The following is a 23,712-nucleotide window of genomic DNA, read 5'->3' as shown; positions in this document are numbered from 1 at the left end:
GGAATTACGTCAAATGATGCTACTGAGTAATCCCATTTTGAGAGTTCTGTTTGCATATCACCTGAAAGGAGTTTCACTCTAAGACACTACTGTACTTCACATGTATTGGACTTCTATCAGAAGTTTAGTGTTGGGTGCCTTGGTGTCAAAAGAGGATTCGTAAAATATAAACCACAAACATAGAGTCTGAGAGAGAGAGAGAGAGAGAGAGAGAAAGGGGGAAAGAGAGTGAAAGAGAGAGAGAAATAGAGAGAGAGAAAGAGAGAAACATAGAGAGCAGGGATGTAACGGAACATTCAGGGGGAGTGAGACAGAGACAGAGGGATATTTTGGAGAGATTATGAACGATATCAGTAAGCAACCTCTCAGATTGGGGAAGTTCCATGTATTTGCAGCTAAGAGAAAGAGGGAGAGAGAGGAAAAAAACAGGCATTTTCATTTAAGAGATAAAGAGAAACCTGTCTCTTCTGAGAATCATCAAGGACATGGTAAGTGTACCTTCAAAGGGCTGATATTCAGCAATCCTGACCGCACTACATTTAATTGATAGGTACCATTCATTTGGATTTCCCAATGTCCCAAGGCATATTAAGAAATAAATGTTTATTGTACTTAATTACTACTGTTTGAGTTCTGCTTGAAGTGTTGAACAGGGTTAGATGCCACACAGGTAAGGCTTTAACACTAAGCTATATACAAGACTTTATAAGTTGAAGAGAAACAAAGTCATAAACTCTTAGTCATAATTCTATTAACCTGCTCTTTGGGTTCAGCAATACAAGGTTGGGACAACTAAGGATTCCACACTGAAGTGTTAGAAATGAAACAAATAAATTGCACCAGCGCATTGAAATTGCGCCATGAGATGCTTGTGAAATCAACCAAATCGATGATATGTGTCACATCGAAGGAGCAAATACTAGCTAAGACCCCCCCTAAAAATTTCTTTTTGATCAATAGACCATGAGTCAGTTATCCTGTTAAAACCGTTTACATTGAACATTTTCAAATGGTGTTATTATGCTTCTGCTTGTGTAACTAACACTATTCAACGAGTCTCTCCATTCCTGATCCCCTTTGGTTTTAATTCATAAGCGGGGCTACTGTGTACATCTGCCCTGGTGTATCTCTCTCTAGTACTTTCCTGTTCTTTTTATTCCTTTCTTGCTTCCTCTCCCTTTTATGTCGTCTCAGGGCTCAGGACTCAGAGGTCAGTGGTCAGAGTTCTTGAGGTAACTCACATTATGGTCAGGACGCAACCATGGGATTAAAGAAGAATCCATTCAATGCAAATAGTCCATTGTGCAGTGGTGGCCATATTGGGTGCACCCTTTTTAATGTAGCATGAATGGAATTTCTTCTTTGTCCTGTATCCTCGTTCTTATCATATGGATGCTTATAGGAACCAATCCTAAAAGATTTCTTGTTGAGTTTTCTTCCAGAATTTTTTCCAAGAAAATCAGACAGGATACTTTCACTTGGGTTTATTAAAGTTCACTATAGTGCGGATAGGCAATCCAGAGCCTGGAATATCCCATGTGAATTCACAAACAGCATTCAAACATGTATCACTTTGATTCCCCCCAACACAGACCTTCCTCTGAGATTCACAGAAAAGAAAACCTGTTCTGCAAGGGGCCTGAACACAGTAGGCCACAGCTATGGAGAAAGCAACCGTGGCTATGTGGTCCATTCCTTGGGCTTGGAAACAGACCAACTAACCCCTCAGGACCAGGATGGAGAAAATGTGTAGTCTGAATACATAGGGGAATGGGCTAGCCCACAGGAGGAACACTCCCTACTGGAAAACCGTCACATAAAACACACACGCAGATAGGGTCACTGTCACACGACCACACAAGCATACACGCGCTGCACATAGATGCAAACACCGATACGCCCCGGTCCAAATGTCATTGAAATAGTTGTGCCTCTTAAATCTGAACACTTCTGCGTTCCCCAGTGACCCATCTAAGAGGGGAATAACTGGCTGCCATTGGTCGTTGTTGTTTTCCACTGTCCCCCCGGTTGCACAGCGATGGAGCACAGAGGAACATAATTGCATGCTTAAACGCCTGAGAAACGGACGTCCAGTTCTGCTGAGCTGGTACTTTTGTGTGGCCTCATTGTCGGGACGTGCAGTCATGCAGCTCTTTGCGCCCCTGTTGCTGCTCGAGTCTGGCTTTGGAAAGCAGTGGGGTGGTTAGGATGGTTGGAGCGGGCGGGGTGTGGGGTGTGTGTGGGGTGGGGGGGCTGGGGGACCGTCCAGCAAGCGGACAGATAATTCATTCCAACACCAAGCACTGTGCCTGGTGAGTCGGGAGGATTGCCCAGGATGGAGAAGAGAGAGAGGGACATTCTTTTGCATTTGTTTGCCGAGTTCCTTTGCTTTTGTTATTGGCCATTGAATCAGCTGTTTCGCGAGGCCCGTGGAGTCTTTGATAGAGAGAGACTTGATTAGGGGGGAGAACTCACTTGCACGCACACCCAGCACACGCACACACATAGCGGAATGCACGCAAGCACGTGCGCACACATGCACAGACACACACGCACACACATACTCTAGGTCTCTTGCACATCACTCTCTCATACATTGTCAGTTCTACTTTGTGGTTAACAAGCATATAGTGGCTCCGGTGGTGAAGCTGAAGTCTCCTTTGGACTGGTGTAATGATTGGTGGTGGGTGGATAGAAATACCATCTCAACTGTTGGGCAATTAGGGCAAGGAGAAGGATGACTGGAAAGGTGTTGATGATGTAAACACAGTGCTTCCGAATCTACACAACACTCAAGGCTCTGTGAATGTTATAGTCCTGCCGGAAAATGTTCTGGGAGTTCCTTTCGAAGTCGAGCTCTCATAAGGGATTTGTATAATTGACTGCCTCCAAAAAAGAGAACTGGAGAGAGAGATATAGAGAGGGAGAACTGGAGGGGGAGACATAGAGAGGGAGAACTGGAGGGGGAGACATAGAGAGGGAGAACTGGAGGGGGAGACATAGAGAGGGAGATCTGGAGGGGGAGACATAGAGAGGGAGAACTGGAGGGGGAGACATAGAGAGGGAGATCTGGAGGGGGAGACATAGAGAGGGAGATCTGGAGGGGGAGACATAGAGAGGGAGAACTGGAGGGGGAGACATAGAGAGGGAGAACTGGAGGGGGAGACATAGAGAGGGAGAACTGGAGGAGGAGACATAGAGAGTGAGAACTGGAGGGGGAGACATAGAGAGGGAGAGAGAACAATGACAGACGGAGTGAAAGATTGGATTGGGTTCAAGCAGCTTGGAAGAGATTCAAGTATTGTACAACTTAATTAAGAAGCATGGCAGCACCCTTTCTCTGTCCAGGGTCACTGAATAGATGCTATTTACAGTAGCATTAATTTACTCACAGTGTAATGGTAGTTGTTTTTATGGAAGGATATTCCCGAAAGATTATAGATGCCATTTATTGACTACCAGTCTCCAAAGTTGGTAAATGAATGTGGTTGAAAGGAACCCTTGACTATTTAAGGCATAAAGAGGGAAGAATTTTTCTGAGCTGAGGGTATCTTACCCAAGCCCAGATGCAGCCTGTCAGTTTCTGGGTCTGTAACTGCTATTCGTCTTAAGACGTGAAATAACTTGCAAAGTCATTAAATAGCCAGGTTATAAAGCCATTTCGGTCAGTCCATCATCAAATGTGTTTCATGAGAGAAAGTTGTCTCACACAAAGCTACAACAGCCAACCATTAGCTCTCTACGGGCTAGACCCTAAAGGAAATTCTTCTCCAGGTCAGACAATAAAATGGATCAATTGTTAAACAAGCATGGTTGCTTTATACAATAAATCAACTGTGTTAGTGCTACTGCAGCTTCCATGCATTGAAAGAAGAGGAGATCTAGAGAGCCGGCAAGCCTGTGGACATGATAGAGAGGTCTGCTTTGATTCAGTCGCCTTGATAATGCCTGTGACCCGTTTATGTTCAACATGAATGCAGGTCGGAGACATGATACAGCCGAAGCAGAATGTACGTTCATGTGGTCATGTGAATCCAACTTGGTGTAAATCAATGCTTAACAACCAGACACATTCTGGTAAATTAATAATTTACTCATCTAATGAACAAGGGAATAGCAGAGAGAAGAGGAAACATCTTCAACTTCATTTTCCATTTCTGCAATCAATGGTTATGAAGCTGAAACTGTCATTTTTGGCAGGGATGTAATTATTTTTGGCCCGTGTTGGGCCTAGTGACTCATGGGAGTAACACAGATGGAGCGTTTCCTAAACCCTTGAGAAGAGGAGGACAAATCCCCTATTCAGGTCTTAGACTCTCCAGTGTCTGATCATGACCTACAACAGACTTCCGGACAACGTTTGCTCCGTGTTGAATCCAGTTCGGTTGTTGATGTTCTAAAACTCTTGGAATTAAATACGTTTATTTTGGAAATTCATTTTTAATTTGACTTCTATTCAGTCATGTTGGAGACAGTGATGTATAGATGCATGAGTAACAAATAAATTGCCACTGTTTTGCATTGTAGTAATTGAAACAACAATGTGTTAAACATTAATGACCAGCCCAATTAAGTTGGAAGAAAGCTACGCAACCAGTGCTTAATATATTGTGGGCTAGTAAGTAAACATCTTCCTTCAATTACAAAGAACTAATGAAGGTGATCCCTAAGGTGCTTATCCTCTTCAAAGAAACAGAGAAAGTTATGAGAGGGACAAAGACACTGCATAAGCTAGGCAGGGAGAGTGGCCTTTTAAATATTATAGATATAAAAAAACCACAGTAGAAATCTGTCAGTGGGATTGTAATTGTATGGTGTACTTTAACTTATGCCTGAAGCTGCCTGGCCAGCACAAACCTTTGACGAATGTTGTCTGGCATAACAGCACTTAATATGTTTGCATTGTGCATTATTACAAGTCTGTAAGTTTCAAAGTCTTATCAGTAAAGAATTAAAACATACCTAAAAACACACGTTGCTTTTCACTCCATTAGATTAAAAACAAAAAGACCACTGTGACTGTGTCTGGTGTGTTCTACCCGTGACTTCACCGTCTCTAAACGAGTGCAGTGTGAACGAAGCCAGGCCCATCCGCCATGGTACAGTGCTATACAAAAATGGAACTTCTTGTTCCTGTTTTCTCAGTGCAGAGAATTTATAGGGCATCTGCCGCAGATGTTCCCATAAAGAAAACCCAAACACTGATGTCAAACGGTTTACACACTGGGCTAGATCTCACACACACTTGTTCTCTTGCTGAACCACGCAATGCAGTTCCCCGACCTCTTTTACAATAATACAGGACGGCTGGCCCAGGACTCACAACTGGAGCTGAAAGGTCAGTTGCTTGAGGTACTGTAGATCTTGATGACAGCCAGACAGATCACTTTGGCGGGGTTACTGAGTGACTACTGGGAAAGAATAGGCCGTATTTTTGGGTGACATTATACAGTTTTTCAGTTTTATCCAGATACAGTACTGTTATTTACTTGATTTGTACTATCTACTATGTACTGTAATTACAACTCTGTAGCAACACTGCATGAAGACAGTAGGATAGCTTATCTGGCTTGGACAGCTAGAAAGCTTCTGTACACACACAGAGAAAGCAAACTGTCTCCCCCTCTTAGTGTGAATGGTTTTCCCACCAGGGCATGTACTTCCTGAAGAGGACATGGCGTCTGTCTGTCAGAACACAAGCAACGTCCAATGGCTGCAACAGAATCAACTGGTCTGTGTGGCTGCGGGCTGGTGTGGGTGTTTATAATGTAAAATAATAAAAAACCAAAGTTCAATGTCACTGTCTGATATACCAGTTCCAGACAGTTCAATGACTATAGACTGAAATTCAATAAAAACTCCATATTTATGTGACAGGAAAGCCATATCAATGCAAATGGTAACTACAATATAGCCTATTCCTACCTGGGGTAAAGATATGATGATTATTGGATTGATCACTGGTTTGACCAGATCTTCTGTTGGAAGAATCTATGGAAACAAAACCATCCACACAGTGCTGGGTGATGCAAACGTGAATTGAAGGGTAACTTTTTATCTCAAAAATGTTAATTCTACAGCTTTACCAAGTGGTCCCCGTATGTGGTTCAGCTGATGGGAACAATTATTAAACAAATCTGGTTGTTTTTCTTTTACATACAGTAAACGTTACTTCAAAAACTTCAAAACTTTTAATAGAAGGCAAAATATTAGCCTACTTGCATATTACAGATTGGGTTGGCCTGACTGACGACTCTATATGGGATTTCTGATTTTATATCATTCCAAGTACTGTTTTTCATCAAATGTTTTAAGACAGAATGCCTCAGGGTGCCTTTCCATAGCTGGGCGGGCCGTTTTGTGAAATGTTTGGGTATAATTAGACTGTACCTATTTCTCCAAGCATCAACATATCACTGGCAGAATCACATGCATGCACTGTGCATGTAGCCTGGAGACATTCCTAATGAAAAACTTGGTTTAAATAGGATTTCATAGATGAAAGAAGAAATTGGGGCTATTATGCATTTCAAAATGACCTTCCAACCTTATTTTGCTACTAATGACCCATTGAGTGTTTGAGAATGAGCTGATCCTCAGTGCACTAAAGTCCATTGCCCGGGATGCAATCGGTCAAAGAACATTTTTGAACAACATTTATTTGTCAAGACAGATAAACCAAAAGGCATTTACTCTTCAACATGGAAGGACGGAATCCTCCTTATTACAACACCGAGGATAAGAGGTACATCTGCCCAGAGGTCTAGGCACGAATCACAGATAGACAGAAAGCACATGTAAGTGGGACACAAAACAGAGGAAATGGATTCCAAACAAAACACAGATAGCCAAAAGAAACAGTTTTTGGAGGAATGGGGTGGCGGGCCTTAAAAACAGACTAAGAGGGATGACACAAACACATTGGAAAGATGATCTTTGGAAGCAATCCTGGGTTCACCATTCACCCACGGGATTGGAAGGCGATGACAGCGTGAAAAGGGGAAAATGTAATAAAGAAACACTTTTGCCTTTATAGCTGATCCATCCATGGAAGATGTTCATAACCTCAAATATGTAAAGGGAAAAGAGGTAGCTGGGCCTGACAACATCAGTGAGAGACATGTGTGACTACAAGCAAAGCAAAGCATTGACAGACATCATGCCAAGTCCAAAAGCAATGGGAGAAGGAAAGATTTCCCTTCCAAAAGTGAAGCCACCAACATTAGACTAAATAACCTTCTCATTAGTTAAGCTGAGGAAAGGCATGTGGAAATGAGGGACACCGCAACAAATTTGGACACATAGCAATTTTACTGCTTGAAGAGACACTCTACAAATCATTGCTGCATTATTATCAGACTGTGTGAGGTAACAGAAACTAAAGGAGCTGGGTGAGATAATAGACTCTATATCAGCTGGTTGAGGTAACAGCGTCTAGAGGAACTGGGTGTGGTTACCAAGACTTGAGGACCTGGGTGAGGTAACAGTGCCCTCAGACACAACTCTGGACCTGGATGCAAGTCATACATTTTTTCATAATGACCTTCTAATCAGGGACTTATTTAGACCTCGAACACCAGGTGGGTGCAACTAATGATGAGGTAGAAAAGAAGAACAGCAGGCTCCGGACCTTGTAGTGTAAGAATTTAACACCCCTGGTCTAGAGGAACTGGTGACGTAACAGACTCTAGACGAACTGGTGAGGTAGCAGACTGTTGAGAAACTGGGTGAGGTAGCAAACTGTAGAACAACTGGTGAGGTAACAGACTGTAGAGGAACTGGTGAGGTAACAGACTCTAGAGGAACTGGGTGAGGTAACAAAGACTAGAGGAACTGGGTGAGGTAATAGACTCTAGAGGAACTGGGTGAGGTAACAAAGATTAGAGGACCTGGGTGAGGTAATAGACTGTAGAGGAACTGGTGAGGTAACAAAGACTAGAGGAACTAGGTGAGGTAACAAAGGCTAGAGGAACTTGGTGAGGTAACAGACTCTAGAGGAACTGGGTGAGGTAACAAAGACTAGAGGAACTGGGTGAGGTAATAGACTCTAGAGGAACTGGGTGAGGTAACAAAGATTAGAGGAACTGGGTGAGGTTACTAAGACAAGAGGAACTGGGTGCAGCCTGGTTCTCACTGACCTCTAGCGAGGAAGTTTATTTATATAGCAAAATTCATCGAAGCAATTCAATGTGCTCTACAAAGAAAAAGAAAAAATATAAAAATAGAATAACATACTCAAATTAAAAAATCAAAACAACATCATAATAATAGAAAATAGAATAATAAAATATAAAAAGAATAAAAACGAGATAAAAAAACATATACAGTGGGGAGAACAAGTATTTGATACACTGCCAATTTGCAGGTTTTCCTACTTACAAAGTATGTAAAGGTTTGTATGATTTTTAAATAATAATTAGCATTTTATTGAAAGACATAAGTATTTGAGCACCTACCAACCAGAAAGAATTCCGGTACTCACAGACCTGTTGGTTTTTCTTTAAGAAGCCCTCCTGTTCTCCACTCATTACCTGTATTAACTGCACCTGTTTGAACTTGTTACCTGTATAAAAGACACCTGTCCACACACTCAAACAAACAGACTCCAACCTCTCCACAATGGCCATGACCAGAGAGCTGTGTAAGGACATCAGGGATAATATTGTAGACCTGCACAAGGCTGGGATGGGCTACAGGACAATAGGCAAGCAGCTTGGTGAGAAGGCAACAACTGTTGGTGCAATTATTAGAAAATGGAAGAAGTTCTGGGGCTCCATGCAAGATCTCACCTCGTGGGGCAACAATGATCATGAAGAAGGTGAGGGATCAGCCCAGAACTAAAAAGCAGGACCTGGTCAATGACCTGAAGAGAGCTGGGACCACAGTCTCAAAGAAAACCATTAGTAACACACTACGCCGTCATGGATTAAAATCCTGCAGCGCACACAAGGTCCCCCTGCTCAAGCCAGCGCATGTTCAGGCCCGTCTGAAGTTTGCCAATGACCATCTGGATGATCCAGAGGAGGAATGGGAGAAGGTCATGTGGTCTGATGAGACAAAAATAGAGCTTTTTGGTCTAAACTGTAAGCTTGGAGGAAGAAGAAGGATGAGTACAACCCCAAGAACAACATCCCAACCGTGAAGGATGAAGGTGGAAACATCATTCTTTGGGGATGCTTTTCTGCAAAGGATTGCAAGATCTTGGCCAACAACCTCCTTCCCTCAGTAAGAGCATTTAAGATGGGTCGTGGCTGGGTCTTCCAGCATGACAATGACCCGAAACACACAGCCAGGGCAACTAAGGAGTGGCTCCGTAAGAAGCATCTCAAGGTCCTGAAGTGGTCTAGCCAGTCTCCAGACCTGAACCCAACAGAAAATCTTTGGAGGGAGCTGAAAGTCCGTATTGCCCAGCGACAGCCCCGAAACCTGAAAGATCTGGAGATGGTCTGTATAGAGGCCAAAACCCCTGCTGCAGTGTGTGCAAACCTGGTCAAGAACTACAGGAAACGTATTATCTCTGTAATTGCAAACAAATGTTTCTGTACCAAATATTAAGTTCTGCTTTTCTGATGTATCAAATACTTACGTCATGCAATAAAATGCTAATTAATTACTTAAAAATCATACAATGTGATTTTCTGGATTTTAGTTTTAGATTCCATCACTCAGAGTTGAAGAGTACCTATGTTAAAAATTACAGACTTCTACATGCTTTGTAAATGGGAAAACCTGCAAAATCGGCTGTGTATCAAATACTTGTTCTCCCCACTGTAAGTAAGCTATAAGGCTAAACAGTGTGGTTAAGTTTAAATGCTCAGTCATAGGCATGTGAAAGGAGAAGTGTTTTTAACCTGGATTTAAAAATAGATACATTTGGGGCATGTCTAAGATCTTCTAGTAGTTTATTCCAGTTGTGTATAGCATAACTGCTAAACGTAGCTTCTCCATGTTTAGTTTGGAATCTGGGCTCTACTAGCTGACCTTTGTTCATGGATCTAAGAGCCCTACTTGTTTCATATTCTTCAAACATATTCGGGGCCTAAACCATTCAGAGGTGTATAAACTAAAAGCACCACTTTAAAATCTATTATGTAACTGACTGGAAGCCAATGCACAGTTTTAAGAACCGGAGTGATGTGCTCTGTTCTCTTGGTCCTGGTTAACATTCTAGCAGCAGCATTCTGCATTCTTTTTGGGGAGTCCAGTTAAGAGGCCATTACAGTAGTCAACCCTACTAGAGATAAAAGCATGGATGAGCTTCTCTTGGTCTTTTTGGGACACAAAGCCTTTGAATCTGGCTATATTTTTAAGATGATAGAATGCTGTTTTGGAGACCACTTTAATATGACTGTTAAATGTGAGGTATGAGTCTATCAGAACACCAAGATTAAACACTTGATCCCGGGTTTTAAGGGCCCGAGAATCCAGCTCTTAACTATTACTTGTTCTTTTATTTTTGTTGCCAAACACAATAATCTCAGTTTTATCTTAATTTAATTATATAAAATTTTGGTTCATCCACATATTTATGTGCTCTATACAGTGACACAGAGAGTCTATTGAGCTGTTGTCAAATGGTTTGAGAGACATATATATTTGAGTATCATCGGCATAGCTGTGGTAGTTAATGTGTTTGTTCAGTAGAATTTGGCCCAGAGGTAGCATATAGAGATTGAACAGAAGCGATCCGAGAACAGATCCCTGTGGAACTCCGCATGTCATAGCCACCCTATCAGATTCATGATTACCAATGGTGACAAAGTAACTCCGGCCATCTAGATAAGATCTGAACCAATCAAGGACTGTCCCGGAGAGTCCTACCCAATTTTCCAGCCTATCTTTAAGTGTTCTATTATCTACAGTGTCAAATGCTGCACTGAGATCTAATAGAACCAGAACTGTTATTTTATCAGAATCAGTATTCAGCCGTATATCATTTAAAACTTTAATCAGGGCCATTTCAGTACTGTGGTGAGGTCAGATGCCTGACTGAAATTTGTCTAAGAGACCGCTTGAGGTCACAATATTGCTGAGTTGATTGAAGACAACCTTTTCAATGATCTTGGCTATAAAATGGAGATTTGATACAGGTCTATAGTTGTTCATTATAGATGCATCCAATGTTCTCTTTTTTATTAAGGGCTTAATGGCAGCTGTTTTTGAGACCTTAGGAAAATGCCTGTTTGCAGAGAGCTCTTAACTATATCCATTGTTATAGAGTTAAAAAAAAATTCTGATGGCAGTGTGTCGAGACAACGTGGAAGCTTTAAGATTTAATAACCAAGTTATGTCTTGGTGGTCGTAGTGACGGTACAGTGTCCTAGTTCTGATGGGCCGTCTAATACGTTTTAATTTTTTCATTAAGAAACATGCAAATTCATTACATCTCACAGTGGACATGAGTTCTGAAACTATCTGCTTCATTGGGTTTGTAAGCGTGTTGACCATGACAAATAGAGTGCGGGTATTGTTGAGATTCTTGTTGATCATTCCCGATAAATGTTGCTGTCTGGCCCTGCGTAACTCACACACTGTTGAATGCTTTATAAGCAAAGCCTTGGTAGCTTCAACAGTGTCAATCACACACTCATATCTCTCAATATGCTTCATTAACAATTTGCAGTGAAATGCTTAATCACTGGCCATTTTCCAGAAATGCAAACTGAAGTAAATAATAAGAAATACAAATATTACAAGGAATAAATTCTAAATTATTTACAAGGAGTGCCAGTACAAAGCTGCTGTGCGGGATGCTTTGTAGGGGTAGCAGTGGATAGGTTACAGACAGTAGCATCAGCAACTATGGGTAATTAGTGTGGCGTGTGTGTGCATGTATGCAGAATAGGTATGAATGAATAACCATGTGTACTGCAATGTTTCCAACAGGATTCTAGGTTAGCGGCGGGGGCACCAATTGTCCTGGGGCTCCAGAGATAAGTTTTTCTTCACTGTATTGTATTTACAGCCTTAAACTGTTCCCCAAGTAAAACATTTTACGCAGCCCTTAATTTCAGAATAGTGTTTGAGTCCTGTGTGGCCAGGCAGTTGTGTGTGAACAAGGAGTACAGGAGTGGACACTACATACCCCTGAGTGGCCCCTGTTTTAAAGGTGAGAATGGTGGATGTGTTGTTAACTACCCTACCAATGGAGGTGTTCAGTCCCACGATCTTGAGATTAGTGATTATTATGGAGGGTGTGAAGGTGTTGAATGCTGATTGGTACTCAATTTACAGCACTCGCATAGGCATTCTTCTTTTCCCAGCAGAAGAGTTCAGTGTGGAGTGCAATTCAGATGGCATTTTCTGTGGTATGTGATTACATGACATGGTATTCTGTCTGGCCCTGTGGCCCTGCAGATGTTCTTCTGTATAATAGTCTTAATCACATTGGCTATGGAGAACAACATCACAGTCATGCAGAACAGTAGGTGCTCTCATGCATGGTTTGGTGCCTTGAAGCGAGCAGAGAAGGCTTTTAGCTCATCTGGTAGGCTTGTTGCCGGACAGCTTCCAACTTGCTGTCATTCGACATAGTCATCTTAATATGATTGAAACCTAGTTCTGTATTGATGCTTTGTCTTGTTTTATGGCTTGTCCGTCTCATAGAAGTTTCTTTGTTGTAAACAGACACATTTGTGTCCATCTCCCTATGATGTTCAGTGCATTCAATGCGCTTTTAATTGAAGGCTTCTAGTTAGGACATTTATGATTTGTACATACAGTACCAGTCAAATGTTTAGACACACCTACTTATTCAAAAGTATTTCTTTAGTTTGAGTGTTTTCCAAATTGTAGAATACTTCAAATATCAAATATGGAATCATGTCATAACCAAAAAAGTCTTAAACAAATCAAAATACATTAATAATTTTAATTATTCGAAGTAGCCACCTTTTTCCTTTGAGAGATTTGCACACTCTTGGCATTCTCTCAACAAGCTTCATTTAGTATGACTGGTATAGAGAAACAGTCAAACTTTTGACTGCTACTGTATATAATCACTGTGAGGATGATGTCAATGATGTTCTTTTTAATGAAGCCAGTAACTGTTCTGGGAAACTTCATTGTTATTGTTGGAGCTTAGGGGGTGCTGTCAGAGTAACTCCCATGGGTGTGTAGCTTCCTTAACAGTAATAAAACAGAGGGTAGGGTATCAATCTACTGTTTCAGAGTGAGAGACTCTTGTGGCTTGTCAATGGTTCAACTATTTTCCTGGCCAAGATAAACACAGCTTCCCTGATAGCAAAAGTGGGAAGATACAAGTTTGTGAAGGCTGGTGGTTTACTACACAAGCCAAGCAGTCTGTGGAGGAGATGTTAGAAATGTAAACTTTAAAACACTGTACAGATATTTATCTCATAAAATGTTAACGGTGTGCACCACAATGGATTGAGGATCCATAATGTTTTGTATTCGCTGTGACAGGAAATTCGTTTTTTTCACAAAAATTATAATTATTTCACAAAGTTCTATCAAAACACATTAGCAGGGGAAAGCAATATGACCACAGGACACAGCACTCGTGCTAGCTCGCACAGAGAGACAATCACTTCAAGCAGTTTATGAACATAGACTGATTCATAATTTTCCGAAAGAATAACAGCCTCTAATAAGATTTCGGGAAGAAAAATCCACCAGAGAGATAGCAGGAACATTAGAGGTGGCCATTAAAAGTTTGCTATATTCTCAGAAAAAAAGAACACACTGGTTAGCTCTGCAACACAAAAAGGCATGGACATCCACGGAAGACCACAGTGGTGGATGATCGTAGGACCCTTTCCATTGTAGAGAAAAAACACTTCACAACATCCAGCCAAGTGAAGAACACTCTCCAGAAAGTAGGCATATCATTATCCAAGTCTACCATAAAGAGCAGACTTCACGAGAGCAAATACAGAGGGTTCACCACAAGGTGCAAACCATTCATAAGCCACAAGAATAGAAAGGCCAGATTAAACTTTGCCAAAAAACATCTAAAAAAGCCAGCCCAGTTCTGGAACAGCATTCTTTGGAAAGATTAAACTAAGATCAACCTGTACCAGAATGATGGGAAGAAAAAAGTATGGCAAAGGCTTGGAATGGCATATGAATTGAGGCATACCACATAATCTTTAAAACATGGTGGAGACAATGTGACGGTATGGGCATGCATGGTTTCCAATGGCACAGGTTCACTAGCAAGCACATTTATTTATATAGCACAATTCATACATAGAAGCAATTCAATGTGCTTTACAATCAAAAGAAAGATATTAAAATGCATTAGAACTAAAAAACAGTCAGATTGTTACAATTCTCTAACCACCTTTTGAGAGATAATACCCTACATTGATGTACAGGTGCTGGTCATAAAATTAGAATATCATCAAAAAGCTGATTTATTTCAGTAATTCCATTCAAAAAGTGAAACTTGTATATTATATTCATTCATTACACACACACATATTTCCAATGTTTATTTCTTTTAATTGTGATGATTATAACTGACAACTAACGAAAATCCCAAATTCAGTATCTCATCAAATTTGAATATTACTTAAGACCAATAAAAAAAAAGGATTTTTAGAAATGTTGGCCAACTGAAAAGTATGAACATGACAAGTATGAGTATGTACAGCACTCAATACTTAGTTGGGGCTCCTTTTGCCTGAATTACTGCAGCAATGCGGCGTGGCATGGAGTCGATCAGTCTGTGGCATTGCTCAGGTGTTATGAGGGCCCAGGTTGCTCTGATAGTGGCCTTCAGCTCTTCTGCATTGTTGGGTCTGGCGTATCGCATCTTCCTCTTCACAATACCCCATAGATTTTCTATAGGGTTAAGGTCAGGTAAGTTTGCTGGCCAATTAAGAACAGGGATACCATGGTCCTTAAACCAGGTACTGGTAGCTTTGGCACTGTGTGCAGGTGCCAAGTCCTGTTGGAAAATGAAATCTGCATCTCCATAAAGTTGGTCAGCAGCAGGAAGCATGAAGTGCTCTAAAACTTCCTGGTAGACGGTTGCGTTGACCTTGGACCTCAGAAAACACAGTGGACCAACAACAGCAGATGACATGACACCCCAAACCATCACTGACTGTGGAAACTTTACACTGGACTTCAAGCAACGTTGATTCTGTGCCTCTCCTCTCTTCCTCCAGACTCTGGGACCTTGATTTCCAAAGGAAATGCAAAATGTACTTTCATCAGAGAACATAATTTAGCAGCAGTCCAGTCCTTTTTGTCTTTAGCCCAGGCGAAATGCTTCTGACGCTGTGTCTTGTTCAAGAGTGGCTTGACACAAGGAATGCGACAGCTGAAACCCATGTCTTGCATACGTCTATGCGTGGTGGTTCTTGAAGCACTGACTCCAGCTGCAGTCCACTCTTTTTGAATCTCCCCCACATTTTGAATGGGTTTTGTTTCACAATCCTCTCCAGGGTGCGGTTATCCCTATTGCTTGTACACTTTTTTCCACAAGCATAGCAAAATAAGAACTAGAATAACAATGAAATAATAAAACATTGAATCAAAGAAAGAGAGAAATATAAAAAATACATCATAATAATAAAACATTGAATAAGAAAATAGAACAAAAACCAATAAAGGCTGTGTGGTTCAGTTCAAGCACTCATAGGCGCATGAAAAGAGAAATGTTTTTAACCTGGATTTCAAAATGTATATGTTTGGGGCACGTCTAAGATCTTCTGGTAGTTCATTCCAGTAATGTGCAGCATAACTGCTAAATGCAGCTTCGCCATGTTTAATTTGGACTCTAGGCTCTACTAGCTGACCTGAGTTCATGGATCTAAGAACCCTGCTTGGTTTATACTCTTCAAATATATCATAGACTGTAAAATCAAATGGACGACACCCCTTCGCTCTTTTCCATTGGTGAAAACTGAAGCCGCCAGTGTCCCGATATGGCGCTGACATCTTGGACTTGCGTCTGCGCAGATAGCGATCTTGGGACCAGTTCTGCGCAGTAGTTCTGCGCAGTAGTTATGCGCAGTAGCGAGCAGGAAATAAAGCCGTAAAGCCGCGAAATCAACGGCCCCACCCCTGTGCCCCGCCGTAATCAATCGCAAGCACACGCTGCACTGTTTTGGAAGTGGAGTCCTGCTCCTGTGAACTCTGTCTGCTCCGTTCCACTCCAACCTCATTAAAATACGATATGTTATAGCCTAACTTACATAATGTTTAACCTTAATTTAGAATAGGCCTAATACAAAAATAATTGGTAACTTCTAGCTAACGATCACCTGCTAGCTATTAACATGGCTATTAACGAGGCTTGTTTTCTTTTAGCTAACGTTAGCTAGCCCATTACATTTATTTACTAATTAAATAGCTTATAAATTTAACTTACCGAAAAAAATTCAAAGATCGATTGGAAATGCCAGATCGGTTAGCACAATCTACTGCAGAACAACCCATTATGTCCATGTGAAATTATATCAATTATAGAAATTTAGAGATTAAATTTAAAGCTCCAATCTCCTTAGTCCTCCGAAGATCGCGAAAAAAGCCTGTTGGCGCTTCAGTGGCTCCTCGGCTCAGATAGCTGTCAATCACAGCTGTGAATCACGACGTCACACCACCGTTTTTAGAGCATTAAATAACTAACTAAAAACCAACTTATTTTAAAAACAAACTCTTGAATTTACATTAGCGTGATACAAACTACAGTAAATGACAGAAACCAGCTTCGGAAAAAAGATATTTGAAGGGTAATTTAATTGTTTAGTTGGTCTTGCATCCCATTGAATAACATGGGGAGGTGGGGTTTATGACCTATACTGGGATCGAGACGTTTTGGCTTCACTTTTCAGGGCTTGTGCGGCACACTTGAAATATATCAGAAATGTATTCAGGGCCTAAACCATTCAGTAATTTATAGACTAAAAGTCCCACTTTAAAATCTATTCTGTAACTGACTGGAGGCCAGTGCAAAGATTTAAGAATCGGAGTGATGTGCTCTGTTCTCTTGGTCCTGGTTAACATTCAAGAAGCAGCATTCTGAATGAGCTGAAGTTGTTTTACAGTCTTTTTGGGGAGTCCAGTTAAAAGCCCATTACAACCCTACTAGAGATAAAAGCATGGATGAGCTTCTCTTGGTCTTTTTGGGACACCAGGCCTTTGATTCTGGCTATATATTTAAGATGATAGAATGCTGTTTTGGTGACCGCTTTGATATGAATTTTGAATGTGAAGTCTGAGTCAATCAGAACACCAAGATTAGCCACTTGGTCCCTGGTTTTTAGGGCCCGAGAATCCAGCTCTTTACTAATACTAGTTCTCTTACTTTTGTTGCCCAAAACAATAAACTCTGTTTTATATTAGTTTAATTGTAGACAATTTTGGTTCATTCAGGTATTTATGTGTTAATGTTTGGTAATGTTGTTGTTCTGTAGAATTTTGCCCAGAGGTAGCATAGAGATAGAACAGAAGCAGTCCAAGAACTTATCCTTGGGGAACTCTGCATGTCGTAGCCTCCCCATCAGACTCATGATTACCAATGGTGACAAAGTAACAATAGTGTTTATTGATAATATGACAAAAAACAAAAGCAGACGGATGAATTCTGAAGTGTATAGGGATATATAGTCTGCTCAAATTCAGCAAAGTTGATTGGATGGTGTTTTACTTAACAGATGGACTAAACATACTGCGAAAGCAACCCAAGGGTTTTTTGAGGCAAAGAAGTTGAATATTCTGCAAGGGCCTGAGTCAATCACCTGATCTCAACTCAATCAAAGATGCATTTCACTTGCTGAAGACAAAACTTAATGCAAAAAAACCCATGAACAAACAATAACTGAAACCCAGTGTTTGGTGATGTCCATGCGTTCCAGACTGCAAAGGATTCTCAACATAGTATTAAAATTGAACATTTTCATTTATGATTGTGTTAATTTGTCCAATTACATTTGAGCCCCTGAAATAAGGGGACTGTGTATGAAAATGGTAGCAATTCCTAAACGTTTCATAAAAAAAGTCCGTAATCGTTACCTCAGTGTAGCAATTGTTAGAAGCTAATGAAAAGGGCCATATTCGCTATTAAAGGACAATAGCACAAAAAAATGTGAATTGTTTAAATGACACTAATTTCATTGTATTTCTCTATGGGTATTTTGTAATATTCATTGAAGAATCTTAAAGTAAACTTAAGAAAGTTAAGTTAAGATTTTTTTATTTTTTTATTTGTTAATAAAATATTACAGTTTTAAAGACCCCTTTGGAACAGTATTTTAACCATTATTTGAAATGGTATATTGACAGAAAACAGTACAGTTTTCTATTGTACAAGGAAGACCTAGTGAAAAGAGAAGAATGAGCCTTATTCAGCGCTAAAAAAGATTTTCTATTGTTCTTCCTGAGAAATACATCCAGGAGGTGGCAGCGTATTGCTCTTAGATGGACTTTCCCGAGAGAGAGCGCTGCAGGTGTATGCCACTGATGATGCAGGAGTAAAAGTCTGATCAATTGATCGTGCCTCTTCTACAGTGCGTGGTAAAACCTATGGTCACAGTCACCCTAGTCTAAATTGCTGAACTGGCAGCACTTTCTAGTAAGTCTTAGAATAAAATAAACGTCTATTTTTCCGAGAGACGAAAACGTTTAATTATATTTTATTTTTATTTTAATTACTCATTTATTTTTGCGAACAATTTCAGCCATACTGTTTTCGGGAACATGCTGTGGAAAGTGCAACACGGAATGTTAACATAGATAAACAGCAGAGCGCTTTGGTAGGTGAAGCGAACGCTAGTCGCTAACAATTTAAAACGTAGCTAGTACAGGGCAGAATATGTCTGAAAGATATAAGGTACAAGCTAGCTCAAAACCCTGCCGAATGCTAAATAATGTATTTATCTTACTAACACTATAGTTGATGATTTGGAGAGCGCTATGTGTCTGTGTTGTTAGCAAGCTAACGTTAAGCTAGCTAATGTTAACTGCAGTAGAAAACGTGTGGTCAACGTTGCTGCTAGTCGCTGAAGAGAACATACTGTAATGTTTGCTTCTGTCAGCTTGCTACAATGCTGACTGATGATGGCTTCAACTTCTACAGCTGACATACAAGGTGTGTGTATCTAAAACTCATAATGTTACTAGTTTAGAGAAATTCCTAACTAAGACCAACATGACCAGGTAAAACGAGTTAATTACTAACCTGACCATGTCCATGGGCCTCAAATTAACTGATCGTTTTTCACTAATCAGTCCTTTTCATTTATTTGATTACAGGTTAGTAATTTACCTGTTATTATTTACCAGTTATTTATTTTATCTTACCTGGTGATTTAAGTCCTGATTAGGAACATACCAAAACACAGCTTTACTTGTATTTTCTTGCACCTCTAATGGTCAATAAGTTCAAACTGAGTCACATATAGCTATTAGCCTACTCATCCTATACGTTCAAGTTGCTAGTTATTGAATACTCAGATGTGCCATCGTATATTCATCTAGACACGTACATCTAAACCACATACATACAATTGTATCTTGTTAGTTTTGTAGTTGTTTGTGTAGATACCTTTGAGCTTGGCCTAACCAAGTTAATATTTTCCCTCATTCCCATAATTAAACAGTGTGGCATGAAGGTGACCGGTGCCTTGCTCCCAGCCCCAGAAATGGAACCCTACAGGAGGTGACAATCCAAAAACTCACCACCACTTCCTGTGGCAAGGTCACCGCACTGGTGAAGTTCACTGATCAGCATGTTGATGATGACGAACAAGAGGCAGTCTTTCCAGTCATTAAACTCCAAAGACCAGACAATATCCAGTCATCTGGTGGAGTGTCTGACCATGAGAAGCCTTTCTTCGTCTACACCCGGATAGTCCCCGGTCCATCAGAGTCCTTGGTGTTGTCCTCAAGCGGTGTAGCAGTCCCATACACCATCAACAGGTATATGAGCTGTTCAAATGATCACCTAGCCACTTTGTTTTTTTCACGTTATCACAGAGGTGTGAGAAGATGTCAGCATTGTTATGCTGCTATATTATTGTGCTGGGGGATATGAGGAATGCATTTTCTAACTTTTCTCAGTCTCCTCCAGTTTTAAATTTTAGGAGGAGATGAGGTCCTGGTCCACACCTGCGGAGTACCTGGTTTGGGGGGCCCGTTGCTGTCCCTGTCCTTGTCCACCTGGTCATACTTTTGACCTAGTCTAGAATTAAATAGACTATAGATTTAGCCCAGAGAAATGTATTTATTATTCTAATTGGACTCTTAATATCTCACCCGGCACAGCCAGTTGTAAAAAATTAATAAATGTGATTGATTGATTGTCATTAGGATGTTTATCCCAATCACTTTGTCTATAAACCTGGGATTGCAGGTTCTATTTGGTGTATGAATGGAGCCTTAATCAGATGCCATCACCAGGTACCTAAGGGGCTACCAGCGGGAAGGGATCCAGTTTATCTATGACAACTATGCCCTGTCTAGAGGATGTATCCTGGGCGATGACATGGGCCTGGGCAAGACCGTCCAGGTAATGACTGGGCTGGTTGACCCCTGAGTGATGATTTGTGTATATATACTACACAACCTCCTTTTGTCAACTGATGCTGGCTGTTTATATACATATTTTTGGAAGTACATAATGGCTGTCTTGAGATGAATGAACTTTAAGTTGCCCTGGATAAGAGCGTCTACTAAATGAGTGAAATGTCAATGTACAGTTGTGGCCAAAAGTTTTGAGAATTACAGAAATTAAAATTTTCACAAAGTCCGCTGCTTCCGTGTTTTTAAATATTTTTGTCAGATGTTACTATGGTATACTGACATATAATTACAAGCATTTCATAAGTGTCAAAGGCTTTTATTGACAATTACATTTAGTTTACGCAAAGAGTCAATATTTGCAGTGTTGACGTTTCTTTTTCAAGACCTCTGCAATCCGCCCTGGCATGCTGTCATTTAAATTCTGGGCCACATCCTGACTGATGGCAGCCCATTCTTGCGTAATCAATGCTGGGAGTTTGTCAGAATTATTGGCATTCTTGAGGATTGACCACACGTTCTCAATGGGATTAAGGTCTGGGGAGTTTCCTGGCCATGGACCCACATTTCTGTGTTTTGTTTCCTGAGCCACTTAGTTATAATTTTTGCCTTATGGCAAGGTGCTCCATCATGCTGGAAAAGGCGTTGTTCGTCAACAAACTGTTCTTGGATGGTTGGGAGAAGTTGCTCTCGGAGATTGTTTTGGTACCATTCTTTATTCATGGCTGTGTTCTTAGGCAGAATTGTGAGTGAGCCAGCTCCCTTGGCTGAGAAGCAACCCCACACATGAATGGTCTCAGGATGCTTTACTGTTGGCATGACACAGGACTGATGGTAGCGCTCACCTTGTCTTCTCCGGAAAAGCTTTTTTCCAGATGCCCCAAACAATCGGAAAGGGGACTCATCAGAGAAAATGACTTTACCCCAGTCCTCAGCAGTCCAATGCCTGTATCTATTGTAGAATATCAGTCTGTCCCTGATGTTTTCCTGGAGAGAAGTGGCTTCTTTGCTGCCCTTCTTGACACCAGGCCATCCTCCAAGTCTTCGCCCCCCTGTGCGTGCAGATGTACTCACACCTGCCTGCTGCCATTCCTGAGCAAGCTCTGCACTGGTGGTGCCCCGATCCCACAGCTGAATCAAATTTAGGAGACGGTCCTGGCGCTTGCTGGACTTTCTAGGGTGTCCTGAAGCCTTTTTTTGGGGATTAAGTTCATTTTCATGGCAAAGAGGGACTTTGCAATCAATTGCAATTCATCTGATCACTCTTCAAAACATGCTGGAGTATATGCAAATTGCCATCATAAAAACTGAGGCAGCAGACTTTGTGAAAATTAATATTTGTGTCATTCTCAAAACGTTTGACCACAACTGTATGTATCTACAGTATAGATTAGATTCAACTTTATTGTCATTGAACAAGTCCAGTACAACGAAATGCAGTTTGCATCTAACCAGAAGTGCAAATAGAAGAGGGAAGAAAATGTACAAGTATTAAGTATATGTATATTACAAGTGGAATGTATAGATGTACAATGAAGGCAAAGGCATTACAAATGGTAATACTAAATGTGCATTTAAGGCAAATAGAGGAGGGCAGAAAATGTGTAAGTATTAAGTTGTGTGTGTGCGCGCGCTCGGTCAACAGGTCATTGGTTTCCTGGCTGCTGTTCTGGGTAAAACGGGGACATGGGAAGATATTGAAAACAACAGGCCTCAGTTTCTCCTCACTTCGCCAGAGCAAATCAAACCCCAAAAGGTAGAAAAACCCATTTTTGAATTCCTACCAGGCTGGCACTCATTGATGAGAACTGATTGTTCCGCCTATGTTACAAGCATCGCATGCTCGTACTGTCTGTCAGGGTTCTGTTTTAATGTTCTCTCTGGTGGTTGTGCTCAGGTGTTCCTGATCGTGGCCCCTCTCTCGGTCCTGTATAACTGGAAGGATGAGCTGGAGACATGGGGTCACTTCCGAAGTGTGGTGGTCCACGGGCTGAGAAAGGAGGAGGAGCTGGCTCGCATCCGGAGGGGACGCACTGAGATCGCCCTCACTACTTACGAGACCCTCCGCCTCAGTCTGGAGCAGTTTAACGGGTAACGTTAGCGGAACTGTAAAACAAACCCACCAGTGTAGCTTCCATGCATTACAGTTGTGTTTCCCTTCCAGCATTAACTGGTCCGCTGTGATCGTGGACGAGGCCCACAAGATCAAAAACCCCAACTCCCAGATCACTGTGGCCATGAAGGGGCTGAGGTGTCGGGTCAGAGTGGGCCTGACCGGCACAATTCTGCAGAACAACCTTGAGGAACTCTGGTGTGTCATGGACTGGTGGGTAAACACCGACAGTACAGCGACTACATGTACGATCTTATTTAGAATCTTAGAAGTGCAGTATCATAACATTTTAGTTGAGAGGTTAATCAAGAAAACACCCAAAACCCTGTGCCACCAGTTCCTTTTAAACCTCTCTTTCACTTTGCATTAACCATAATGGTTCTGTTTACTGTAGGGCCAACCCTCACTGCCTTGGGTCCCTGGGTAACTTCAAGAACAAGTTTTCAGACCCAATCGAGCTGGCACAAAAGCACAGCGCGACTAAGCGTGTCCTAGCAGTGGGCAGAGGGGCTGTCCGAGCCCTGGCCCGGAAGCTTTCCCATTGGTTCCTCCGGAGGACCAAATCTTTAATCAAAGAGCAGCTGCCCAAGAAAGACGACAAGGTGGGTGGAGACTTCTGCACAGGGTTCCGGTTGAGAAGTAGAGTTGTTCAGTCCTGTGAACTTTCCCCCTAATCCTAACTAGCACATTATCTTTATTCCGTCCTAATGTTGGAAATCTTTCAACAATGATTTTGGAGAAACCTTGGAATCTCCCTTAAGTTACTGTCATTTTGCAGCACAGATCGAATAAATCCTCTGGTCTTGAATGTGAACATCCCGGGTCTAGAAAGGGGGGTTCCCACCACCCATTAACTGATCCCTCTTTCTTCCCAGGTGGTGTACTGTTCGCTGACTTCGTTCCAGGAGGCGGTGTATCAGGAGGTGCTGGACACGGAGGATGTCAAGCTGCTGCTGCGCTCCTCTGAGAAGTGTGACTGTCACAGCAGACGCACTCGCAGGGAGTGCTGCTACAAGGTCAGTTCGCAGCAGGAAACGGCTATGTTATAACCTCCTGAGCTATAAAGACAAACCTGTTTACACAACGCCCTGTACTCCGCTGGTCAG

General features: G+C 41.4%; 1 protein-coding gene across 3 annotated transcripts in view; it reads left to right on the top strand.

The window, feature by feature from the left end:
- The first annotated feature begins 337 nt into the window (after positions 1-337).
- ercc6l2 (excision repair cross-complementation group 6-like 2) overlaps positions 338-23,712 on the top strand; it is a 40,534-nt gene continuing 17,159 nt past the window's right edge. Inside the window, exons 1-8 of one of the 3 annotated variants that reach the window (XM_034296466.1) lie at positions 338-488; positions 19,575-19,893; positions 20,374-20,482; positions 22,139-22,249; positions 22,391-22,584; positions 22,658-22,819; positions 23,001-23,208; positions 23,482-23,622. In XM_034296466.1, coding sequence (XP_034152357.1) covers positions 341-488; positions 19,575-19,893; positions 20,374-20,482; positions 22,139-22,249; positions 22,391-22,584; positions 22,658-22,819; positions 23,001-23,208; positions 23,482-23,622 — 1,392 coding nt within the window. In that variant the 5' untranslated portion in view covers positions 338-340. Of the gene's footprint in view, positions 489-18,415; positions 19,064-19,574; positions 19,894-20,326; positions 20,483-22,138; positions 22,250-22,390; positions 22,585-22,657; positions 22,820-23,000; positions 23,209-23,481; positions 23,623-23,712 lie in introns of those variants that run through there. The other 2 variants (XM_034296467.1, XM_034296468.1) reach the window with 2 other exon arrangements.

The sequence above is a fragment of the Esox lucius genome, chromosome 13 (assembly GCF_011004845.1).
Source record: "Esox lucius isolate fEsoLuc1 chromosome 13, fEsoLuc1.pri, whole genome shotgun sequence".
Classification (NCBI taxonomy): Eukaryota; Metazoa; Chordata; class Actinopteri; order Esociformes; family Esocidae; genus Esox; species Esox lucius.
This window is presented reverse-complemented; position numbering and strand designations above follow the sequence as displayed.